This window comes from Pelmatolapia mariae, linkage group LG5, assembly GCF_036321145.2.
Source record: "Pelmatolapia mariae isolate MD_Pm_ZW linkage group LG5, Pm_UMD_F_2, whole genome shotgun sequence".
Taxonomy (NCBI): domain Eukaryota; kingdom Metazoa; phylum Chordata; class Actinopteri; order Cichliformes; family Cichlidae; genus Pelmatolapia; species Pelmatolapia mariae.
In genome coordinates, this window is record NC_086231.1 from 26,276,585 (window position 1) to 26,288,428 (window position 11,844).

The 11,844-nt window shown below is 38.0% G+C and overlaps 3 protein-coding genes across 4 annotated transcripts in view; 1 reads left to right on the forward strand and 2 right to left on the reverse strand.

Annotated features, from left to right (window-relative positions):
- Positions 1–1,565, forward strand: part of loxl2a (lysyl oxidase-like 2a) — a 25,440-nt gene extending 23,875 nt beyond the window's left edge. For both annotated transcript variants that reach the window (XM_063474491.1, XM_063474492.1), the window contains one exon: positions 283–1,565. In XM_063474491.1, coding sequence (XP_063330561.1) covers positions 283–353 — 71 coding nt within the window. In that variant the 3' untranslated portion in view covers positions 354–1,565. The remainder of the gene's footprint in view (positions 1–282) is intronic.
- The window catches only part of r3hcc1 (R3H domain and coiled-coil containing 1), a 9,354-nt gene extending 997 nt beyond the window's left edge, over positions 1–8,357 (reverse strand). Inside the window, exons 1-9 of the mRNA XM_063475000.1 lie at positions 8,324–8,357; positions 7,831–7,971; positions 7,393–7,528; positions 5,216–5,353; positions 4,555–5,131; positions 4,227–4,402; positions 3,231–3,301; positions 3,043–3,138; positions 1,543–1,671 (exon numbers count right to left, since the gene is read on the reverse strand). Of these exons, the coding sequence (XP_063331070.1) occupies positions 1,562–1,671; positions 3,043–3,138; positions 3,231–3,301; positions 4,227–4,402; positions 4,555–5,131; positions 5,216–5,353; positions 7,393–7,528; positions 7,831–7,971; positions 8,324–8,357 (1,479 nt within the window). The 3' untranslated portion in view covers positions 1,543–1,561. The remainder of the gene's footprint in view (positions 1–1,542; positions 1,672–3,042; positions 3,139–3,230; positions 3,302–4,226; positions 4,403–4,554; positions 5,132–5,215; positions 5,354–7,392; positions 7,529–7,830; positions 7,972–8,323) is intronic.
- golga7 (golgin A7) lies at positions 8,154–11,567 on the reverse strand. The gene is made up of 6 exons (XM_063474494.1): positions 11,502–11,567; positions 10,926–11,048; positions 10,691–10,843; positions 9,737–9,838; positions 9,107–9,168; positions 8,154–8,920 (listed from the first exon to the last, which is right to left on the reverse strand). Exons 1-5 carry the CDS (start codon positions 11,508–11,510, stop codon positions 9,121–9,123), a joined length of 435 nt encoding a protein of 144 aa, XP_063330564.1. The 5' UTR covers positions 11,511–11,567; the 3' UTR covers positions 8,154–8,920; positions 9,107–9,120.
- Between the last annotated feature and the right edge of the window lie 277 nt (positions 11,568–11,844).

Consider the following 11,844-nt stretch of genomic DNA (forward strand, 5'->3'; position numbering starts at 1 on the left):
AACAAAAAGTCTGCCTTTAGACAAAAGTTTTACTAATTTAGTGTCAAAAAAAATCACAAACTGGATTTTTTTATAGCTGTGCTATCACTTTATCATCACATTACATCACCGTTCATGAACAAATGGTGCACTTTCATCCATTTTAAAGCAATTGTTACTGTCTTTAATTAACATCTGTTTACCCGGGAGCTTTATAAACGGTTTAATAAGGAGATCTTTAACTAGAACTTTTGGCTTTTGTTGCTAATCTCTTCACTGTCCTCTTCCTGTCTGACTTAACAGGTGGCACACTGAGTTCAGAAACAGAGGAAACGTTTCCTGGATTGCTTACCAACCAGCTTTCTCACAGGTAGACCTGAGAAGGACAGGTCAGCATTGGTGGATGGGGGGTGCAGACTAATATTTGACAACCACTAGAGGGGGGCCTGGGCGGATGCGCTTCCTTGGAGCAGTGCTGGATTGTTGTTGAGCTCTGGGCTCATCTGGTACAATAAACAATGACTCAATGGGAAAATGAAATGCTTGCTTACTAAACCATTAACCGCATTCAGATGTTCAAAAAGTGTTAGTACAGTGTAGATTTGATCTGATGTTTATTTACCAGGAGAGATGCCATGAGGATTGTAGCCAGGTAACTCGTTAAATAACCCATGCCAACGAGGGCCTCCTGCGTAAAAGTTTCCAGTGTTTGGGAGAACATTTTAAACCAAAGAAAAATCACGACATGAGAGACCACGACTCTTGGACTGAGCTCTGTTTGAACGGGTGAAAATAGTGTTGTGCTTAATCTGGTGCTACAGCCTGTACTGTTGCCTCGCAGCTGAACCGAGAGACATTTGCCTCAACAGTAAATAGTTAAAGGAATTACTGACTCAAAACTGTGAGCAGTTTTAATAATACATTACATGACTATGATTATCTCTGCAGAGCAATGTGCTACAATCTGTGGATACAGCATGTCCGATAAGTAACTCCTGCTCTCAGAGGGATTCATTATAACAAACTGAAAACAGGATTCATTTTAAAATTTCTGTTCGAGCCTCCGAGCACTTAATGTACCAACATCTTGCAAAGAGCTTACTTCTCCCAGGATTTTGCCTTTCACATACTTGACACATACATTTCTGAAAATATTTTTAATTTATTCACACCGCACACACATTTTCATCTTCTTGTTCTGCACATCCTCTCCCTTTCTTTATCGGTGTCTGAGTTGTGTTAAATTATTACCATCAGGGAATTTGATTACATTGTGGAAGTGCTGTAACAACCACACATGTATGTGAAAATGCCTCTTCGTGGTTTTGTACATTTTTTTTTTTTCTAAATGTGGCAATTCAAGTGTGCTTCACGTTACGAGGATACTTGTTGGTTGCTGTCTGTTTTTATTTTGTATGCATGGATGAATGTGGGAAAGCATTATGTTTTCAATAAAATGAAATGCTTGACAAGCAAAAAGTGCTTCTGTGTCATAAAAATATTTCCAACATGTGAGCTGCGGGAACCTAAAACCTAACCTGTCGCTGTTATTAGCGCGCTCACCTGTAGTGGATGTTGGCACTCAATATCGCTGCACTCTGCCTCGCCCCTGAATGCCCAAGGCTCTGGTTACCATCCGCCTAGCAACAGCACAGTCTGTCCTCGGACGTTCCTTCACTGGCTGGATGAACTCTGGAAGGAGGCACATAAACAACCATATTGTTTAAAAAAAACAAAACAAAAAAAAAAAAACACGTCATATTATACATACATACATATATATATTAGGGGTGCAACGATACACAAAATTCACGGTTCGGTTCGATACTTTGGTGTCACGGTTCGATATTTTTTCGATACAAAAAAATGTTTATGCCTTTTTAATTTGTCATTTATTAAAATTATAATTATATATTTTAACTCAAAAGTACAGTTTTTAAATTTAATGTTGCTGAAACAACAAAGTAATAAAAAAATAAATCTATCTGATCGAGAAATCACTCATCTTTGGAAAAAGAGAGTTTATTAGAGAAATGGCTCTTTCCAAAATAAAAGCTATACTATACGCTTCTTCTGGGCTATATTCTCAGCAGCATATTAAACATATCAGGTCCCCATAAGGAGAATCATGTGCTAACGGCTGTCTAAATGACTCGGGTAAAGTTTGTAGCATGCGTGCTTGTTGTTTTTGTCTGCTTCCACTTGTCTTTGCACTAGGATGATGTCGGAGTAAATGTGCAGTCATATTCGTTGTGTTCCCACTAGAGCTGTCAGCGTTAATCTCATTGAAATGACGTTAACGCCACAACACGGCAAATCTCCGTTAACGAGCTACCGCGGATCGCCCCGTGTGTGGGGCTGGACAGCGTCAACACGTTAACGAGCTAACTGCGCTAACGCACTAGTTCCCACCAATGTAATTGAGCATTGCGTGGCACATCCGACATACTGTTTTACTTTTGTCCATGACGCGCTTACCTTCAGGGTCATACTTCACATGAAAACCAAGATAGTTCCAAACGCCAGATCTGAATGAGGGTGGGGGAGGTTCAATTTGCCATGTTGCAACGTCTTGCTAACTTGCGCTGCGCTCAGTGGATCTGCGCTTGACAGTGCAGCCTAGGCGGATAAGTCGAACGCAGATCCACTGAGCTCTCAGCACAGACAGCAGAAGAAAAGTTGATAAAATAAATTAAAAATTTTGTATTGTTCGATACATATGCGTACCGAACCGAAAGCACTGTATCGAACGGTTCAATATCGATACGAGTATTGTTGCACCCCTAATATATATATATATGTATATATATATACATATATATATATATATATACACACATATATATACATACATATATATATACACATACATACACATATATATATATATATATATATATATATATACATATATATATATATATATATATATATATATATATATATATATATATTAGGGGTGCAACAATACTCGTATCGAACCGAACCGAACCGTGAATTTTGTGTATCGTTGCACCCCTAATATATATATATATATATATATCGCTGCTATAAATCTCCCACCTGCTCGTCTGATGGCCTTGCCTTGAGCTTTTTTACTCCCATCAGCCAGTGCTCGAGCCTTCAGCAGTGGGTGGCAGATAGAGAGAGCATGGAGTGCTGTAAGAAGACACATTTCTTTTTTTTATTCACATCATAAGCTTTAAACCTCAAAACCAACATCTCATTCATCGTGCAGTGAAAGCGCTCACCTGCTGACTCGCTGGAAAAAATCCCTAAAGCGTGTGTGTTGTCCACCCACTTGATCTTCATTCCACCATCACTGAGGCAGACAGAGAGCACTTTAAGCAATTTTGTGGCCACATCAGTCAGTTGAGTGTGAAATATTTTCTGGATTTACATCAGACTGTTTCAATGAAAACTGAGATAGCTAAAGTAATATATACCTGTGTAATTGTACCATATTAAGGTTCAGTTTTTAGTGACATTTTAAGAATATATAAATTCATGTACGTTTCATATTAAAGGTGACAGTTGAAAGCATTGACAGATTTGTTGTGTACAATGAATTATATATGGTTTCACAGCAGAACACTCTAGACAAAGGGTGTCAAACATAAGGTCTGGGGGCCAGGATCAGCCTGCCGAGGACTCCAATCTGGCCTAACAATCTTGGACAGCTTTGGAAAATGGGAAGAAGGACGTAAATTTTAGACATTTAACTGTGTTTTCACATGTTTTATAGCTTTTCCCACTGATAAAGACCTCATCCATGACCATTCATACTACACCAAAGTAAATAACTAATAGACAAACTATTAAATAACAGAAACTTCCAGTTTTTTTCACTATCAACTGTGGAAATTTATGGGTTTTATAGCAGGTTCAAAGGTTTTTTTGTTTTGTTTTTTTTAAAAAGAGGACATTCTGTAACAAAAATGATCATATTCATTTCATTTCATTTGAATTAAAAGCTAACAGAACTTTTTCTGTAACATTCATACATATTTATTTCTTACAGTTTTTGCCCAAAGCAGCATTTCTTTATCATGCAGAAAAACTGAGATGTGTTGTTGAAATTGTAATTCTTTTTTTTTAATATTAAACTATCTGAGGGATTAAATGTGTCAATAAACTTCTTTACACTATCGCAAAGAGAACTTTCACTGGTACGTGGGCCACATTGTAAAATAAAATATGACTGGAAACAAAAGGACAGAGCAGTGAACAGGTGTGTCATCTCTCACCTGTACTCTGAGAAAGCATCAAGAAGGTCGTCGGTCTTGAACATAACCGGGAAGTCATAGATCTCAATCACGTGGCGAAAGTCGTCTGAGTCGATGGAAACATTCTCATACATAGAGTAGTCATTGTGAACGTGCTCAATGGCAACAGAGACTCCTTCTTTTAGATGTGCCTTGATCTAAAATAAGAAACACATATATGTAATGTTACCATTATATTTAAGTTTCTGAAATGCACGGATTAATCCAAAAGGCAGCAAGTACAGTACAGCAACACTAAAAGACTGTATGCATATATCCACACCATGAAATTAAGTCTGTGAGAACTGACCTCTGCAGTTACACCATCTTTGTCTGTGCTTGTGTCTTCTGTCTGGAGACTGCGTGGCACACTTGCAGTCTCGTCCTTCTCCTTCTCATCCTCCTCCACAGTCAGTTCAGCAAACTGGGACTGAGTCTGTTCCAAGACTAGAGCTTCATCTTCATCCAGCCTGAGTACCAGCTTTTCTTCTTCCTGAGGACACATTGCTGAACTGTCTGCAGACAGTTTAGGGACTCTGTCTGCTACACTGGGGAATGATTCCTGTTTAGATAATGAGTGCTTTGTGTTTTCTGTAGATTCAGGACAAGTACAAGAGTCAGACAAACTGTTGACAGAGCTTCTATCAACACAAGCTGAACTCAATGACTCAGAGCCAGCTGTGGAGCCTTGTGAGTTTCGTAATGACAGCCTCTCTCGAGCAGCTCGTGGCATGTAGAGGGGCTTGTCGGGCCTCTTAGGTGCTCGGCTTCGTGGTGGGATTGAAGGTTTAGGCTTGATATTGCGTTCCCTCTCTTCCCTAATACTTAGGGGCTCTTCACACAAGCTGCTGTTGCTCTCCAAGTCGCTGTCTTCCTCTACCTCACTCCTACAGAAACATTTTTTTTTTAAAGTTAATAAACGTCTTTTTCAAAATGCATAAGACATACAGACCAAAGTTTGGCCAACAAACCTGAGCTCACAAGGGCAGACCACCACCCTACGGCACCAGCTCTCCCCTACTGAGAAGGTGGTGAGCTCTGGCAGGTCTTCTATGGTTTTGTGAATCAGGTATCGCAGTCTGCTGGGTAAGGGAGGAAACAGCAGCACACTGGACAGGGACACACAGGGCAGCAGACATTATTTGATCAAGTAAACACAGCAGCATTTTTATTCACATAGTTCTTGGAGCGATTAGGCTTAAAGATCACAGTACACATTAAAGATGTGTTATAAACAAACACACAAAACATAAATTTCAAACACAATCACAGAAAACTCCAAAGTAAACTGTTAATATAAAAGTCTGAAAGAACTTTGCAATCCAATATTTAGTTAAACAGTTTTTATTAGACCCATTAACAGGCTCATTATAGTTTGGGGACTTTAGAATAATGCTTTCATGATGACAAGACATTTTTCTCATAGCTGCAGTGCCTTTTTTTAATATTGCCTCTATGAACCAAAGTTCAACCCCATAATAATGGCTAAAACTGATTTTATGCTGAGCTCCCACACTATTCTGGCATCTTAGGAGCACTAAAATTGAGTTTTGGAAATTCTACGGACTCAGATTGTTTGGAAACACCAGGATTGGGGGGCTAGCATGGCGACAGGACAGGAAAAATGCCCACTGCATGTTCTCTCTGTGTTTGTATGGGTGTATTTAAGCTTTCACCCAGAGCTTAACGGTATACATGCTGTGTTAATGAATGGTTCTAAATTGGCCTTAAGTTTGAATAGTTGTCTGTCTCTATGCATGACCCATGTATTGGACTGGCAACACATCAACAGTGCACCTCGCCCAGTGGGAGGTGGATAAAGCTCCAGTTCACCCCATGACCCTAAATTGAAATACTACTTGACAGTTTGGACATGCAGACGCTGACATCTTTTGGAAAGAATCAGTTCTCCGGAAAATAGTGTCACCATTCCAGGAAGATCCCTCGGATTTCTGTGCACAGACACTAAGAGGGTCTAAAGTTTTTCTAATGACTTTGGGTTTCCCCGATGAACAACGGTACTGAATACAGATTCCCATATGTAACTTTATTCCTTGACTTTTATTGTTATAATTAATTATTGTTTTATAACTACAATTATATTTCTGTATAAGCGTCAATATCTGATTGTAAAGCAGAGCACCTATTAGTACTTGACCTTATTTCAAATAACCAAATAGACTAAGCTACGTTTTAATTTTGTTTTTATATTTATCATTTATTCTCAGATCGGCAGACAACACTGAGGCTGCAGCTGAAAAAATAAAAACTGAATTTTAAACTTGAATTATTAAACTACTTGATTTTAATGCATCAGATTCTTCCATGTTTTAATGACAGAGTTTTCATATTGAGGTCTGTTAACTTAGATTCAGCATTTTTGCTCACTTATTTTCTTGGCTTCAAATAGGCCAAACTTATTAATACAGTAACTTTTTCCCAGTCTCACTGACCAAAGCGCTACATGTTTAATAGTTTAATCTTGATTTGGAAAATCAGCCCTTCTGTGGCCAGTACAGTTATCAGTAAATGTGATTGGTCAGATGGTGCCCCCCCCTTTCATGTGCACGCACAGGGAAAACTCAGCAGGCTGCTAACTATCTTCGTGTGATCACATCCTGACTGCCAGTGCTAGGGTAAGTGATTCTGAACCATTCTGAACTCACTTTGTGTTTGTGTCTGGGCTCAAGTGCATGAGTGAAAATGGTTACAGTAATGTAGCTCAGTAAAGAAAGAGAATTTAAAAATGTATTAAAAAATTGAGGTTCCAATCGAGACCACTGGTTTCCGTGGTAGAAAATCTGAATATGAATATGATACCCAGTATTTTCTACATTGTTTTTTTTTTTTTTTTTTTAATTTCTGATCTGATATTTTGATTTCCCGTGCCTGTGTTTATTATCTCCATAATGAAACAAAAGGCACAGTGATAATCAGGCATGACTGTCTGTTTCTATCCCATTCGTTTTCTTTAGAATGTAGGAAACCGGTGTTTAACTTCAACACCTGTGCCATTTGTTTACACAGTGTTAACCTGTGTATGTTTACTAAACAGGTTCACTAATAAATCACTATAACCGAGAAGGAAGTGATCACTTCACTTCATGTGATCAAACTGCTCGGGTTGCTCCATCTTTCTTAACTTTACCTGTTGTGGCTGTTTTTCTGTTGGTATGTTTCCAGCTCATCCAGGACATGATGCAAGAAGTCGTTTTCTTGTTTTGGGAGATATACTCCATCGAAACAGGGGAACGCCAGGGTGGACGGAGAAAGAAAGCCGGGTCCTGCTGACAACAGGGTGAAGTGAACTTCCTCGCTCGCTCTAATTAAAAATCAAAATTAAAAGTGACAGTGATCACCACTGCTAGCTAGCAACATAACTTAAACAAGGCAATATTAAGCGTTTGCTAATGCCTAACAAACACGGAAAACTAGCTGCATCTTCGGTGTTTACATGTGCAATTAAAAGTTAAACTAACGCTAGCTTTCTTTGCTTAAAATTAATTCATGAGTGGTGCTAATGTTAACCGCCTTTCTAGCGGTTAATAACTGTGAATATTAAATTGATTACTCTTACAGCTCTTACTCTTACAGTTGAGGCTGAAGCGTACAGTGTTGACTTGTTGTAGTTTCAGCACGATGGGGAACACGAACAAGAGAAAGAGTCCATAAATAAAAGTCGCAGGGTAGCTAGTAGTATCCTTTGGCTTCCGGAAACAAACGTTGACTTGGGTCAGACCAACGCAGCAAGATTTCCGCTCTTACTACTTCAAAATAAAAGTTTTCATATTCATCGTGAGTGAAATGTGTCAAACACACAAAATATTACACCTCATTCTCTTTTAAAAGAAAAAAAACTAAATGTGTAACAAATGCGTACTCTGAAATTAATCAACAGCAGCCCAACAGTTTTCAGGAAATTATTATTTATTTAGATAAACCATAATAATTGTAAGAAAAGTAGACCAGTTGTCCGAAAACCATATACAGCAATCACGGACTGTTTGGTGATTGTGAACAAGGGGATGTTGTTTGCAACATTGCAGGAAGTTTGACAAACATGTAGGGCTGATGAGCACGATTCAGGAAGATTTTAGTGAAGGAGAAGGACATGTTACTATTGAAGTGATCTTATTAAAAGGTAAACATGCTCCATCTTGGAAGTCACCCAACTCCAGCTCACAACTCCCAATATGCAAGTGTGAAAAAGACATGATCTGCTCCAGCACAAGAAAAAAGGTGACATTCATACACGGATAGAACATCTGCATCATCAATGCCAACAACCGTAATGTGGCTAAACACATTGTGTGGAGAACTACCCAAAACCATACCAACAACTCCATCCCAACCTGTTTCTACAGCAGTAACGTTTTGGTTTTTTTTTTTTAACTTTACGTCTTTTATAAAACACACAAGTCAAATCACACAAAACTACCATAATCAGAAATGGCATTTAACACATTGGCACAATTCATAGAGACTGGTCTTTATCAACTAAGGTCATGATGAGTATAAAAAGACATGAAGACATTTATAAACATATAAGGATAGGCAGAAAGTAGAGCACTTATAAATAACAGGGAAAAAAAGAGGATCAGATCAAAATTCTATACAACATTTAGGTGAAGTGGGAGTCTGATTATGTGCTGTCAGACAGATAAGGAGTCTTCAACCTACAGAGTAGAGCAATAGAGAGAGAGAGAGAGAGAAAAAAAAAACCCTGTTACAACTGAAAGTAAATCACATTTCTAGTGTTGTCTTGTCTTATTTTATATTATGCAGTTGAATTATAAAGATTTCCTTAACAATAGAAATGAACAACACAGTGGAGCGAAGTCAAATCTTTATCAAAGTTGCACCTGAATGGATTCTTTTATCTTCCAGAGCCAATACTTCTGTCTTCAAAGATGGTAATTTCAACCTTGAAGAAAACAAGTTAAGGCCAGTACAAAGTGCTATGTGATCAACAAAAATAATCTGTGTTTAGGAGGGGGGCAAAAAAAATGCATAAAATATACTCCGATTTCTTTTTGCAATGTTTCTGAAACAACTGCCACAAATATCAGTACTTTTATTAAAATCTACAGGTTGTCTACACTGATTTTACTTTTACTTATATTTATTTTTCCAACATTTCTCAATTCATTCAATATACAACACAATTTAACCAGATTCACTGCCACATGACTCCAGCTAACAATTCTCACATGATTCTTAAAAAAGGGTAGAGTAACTGAAGATAATCCACCTTTGTGTATAGAACAAAAGCATACTTAACTACTGTAGAGATATAAAATGAAATCAGTAAAGTCAATGAACATTTATATTTGACTTAATGTGTAACTGAGGTGCTCACAAAGTGACAGAAATACGCTGTTTGAGTATATAGGTATAAATAGACCAAGGGTTGGTGGTTTGTGGGGCGTGATGACTGTTGTTATAACAGTTATAACTTAGCTCTAGTAAGCATGCAGTTGAATTAAGGATACAACTCGGAGGCCTCTCTCTATGGGGTCAGTCAGCAGCAAGCCTCTGGGAGCATAGATCTTCTCATTCTGGTCCTTAATGTATCTGGCAATCTTCTTTAACACCTGTGCACAGAAAGAGGGAGATGTAAGTGTGCATGTTGCCCTAGAGAAGTCATTTAATTCAGGTTAAGTTTAAAATAAACTAAGAGGCAGTTATCAGGGTTAGGTTTGGGTTAGAGGCGTTTAGGGTCAGGGTCTTTTATCGGACTACCCAGTGCGTGTAGACACAACAACTTGTCCTTGCAAAACCATTTGCGTGAGACGAGCTATTAATGCCCTCTTAATTGTGTTGCTAAATTTATTTTCATGCACAAGAAAAATTACATCTGTACTTGTGAAGTTTTTAAACCTCTTAGTACATTTTAAACACAACCTATATTATAAAACTACTCCAAGACAGTTGGTCTCAAAATTGAAAAATATGCATTTATTTAACAAAATTATTTTCAGAGTTATTATTACAACAGCATGAGCACACACAGTACCTTCTATAGACTAGAATAGTGTGTGCTCAAATATGCAACCTTATAGGACTGTTTACTTTTTTTTCTTTTAGCCAAGCCAATTAGCCAAAACATTTTTGTACATCTGTCATGAATTACACGTACTGGTTCAATTTTGTGGTTAAAATTTAAAAAAAGGGAGGGGGGGGAACCAATGAAAATTTGGGTTCATTATTATAATAGATAATATTCTGAGATATTCATGCCTCAAAAATTGAAAGGTGGACAGAACATTTTTCAAATAGTTCTATTTGATATATGAAGATAAAATATCACAGAAATCACTATATACATATTGTCACGTCTTGAACCATACAATTTTGCGCCAAATATGATATGGTTCAGCAGAAGTTCCACAATGATTTGAGGTACAGTGACCCATAACATAAGACTCTGACTTTTTTTGTTTTACCTTTTCATAATGTGTTTCCATGCAGAGGAAGATGGTGTAGGCCGTTAGGCAAGCCAGACAGCCCTCCAGGTAGGACTTCCCCCCGAGTTTTTCTGCTTCTGCATACAGGTTGTTTAGCGTCTGAATGGTCTCCTCAAACTGCTGCTTATCGATCTGAAACCACAGGAGCAGTTTTAAAAACAAACTTAAAGCAGTGAGGAAACAACCATGGCATGGAGGTTAACTCTGTACACACCCTTGACTCAAGCTCTGAGGGGAACTTGGTCTGGAACTTGCATATGGTGCCTGAGCTGTAGTCTCTTTGGATGAACACCTTGGAGGACACAGCTGGTTGCTGGAGGTCCTGTAAGCTGTGGGTCTACACAAAGAATTTACTCTTATGCATATTAATTTAATGAGCAGAATGGTTGGAAAAGCAAGCATCTGTTGTAAGCTAACAACACCTAAACTCTGTTTACCCGAACAGTACTAATATCCAGCGTTAACCAGACACACACTACATTACATAACCTAAAAGCAAACAGTCATCGTAACAGCTGGCTTTTTTTCATGACCCTATGATGAAAATAACGATATTTATAATGTTGGAAATTGAAAAAACTACACTTCACACCAACACCCGCTTCGGTTATGGGCTAATGTTAGCTTAAAAAAATATTAGCTTGCGCTGACGACCAATACCGTCGCTAGAAAGTATGGCAATCTAAGCTTTAATCATTACCCAAAGCAACAAATCTCACCAGACGTGTAAATCCGATTAAAGATTCATCTAACACAGTATTTTCAGATCAAATAAGTCAAAAACGCTTACCTCAGCCATAGCAGAGGTTCCACTAGCTGATGCGCGTCTATTTCTTTCCAGCCACGCCAAAGCAATGCAACTTCCGGCTTTCAAAATAAAATGAGATTTGAGTATTTACTGGAAAATTGTTGCGACGACGGTATTTTTTAACAACAGCTTTGACAATTGCATTACCCTCTGGAGTCCAGATATTTATTTATTTATTTTTTTAAATTGTAGAAAGTGGTGTAGATTTCATTTCAAGAATTTCTGAACTGGCAAAGTAAATCATTCCAAAGACGTATTGCAGATGACATGCTGTCAAACGGATGTACAAGGCAGTAATTTAGTTTTAACCTCGAAATGCAAGTGA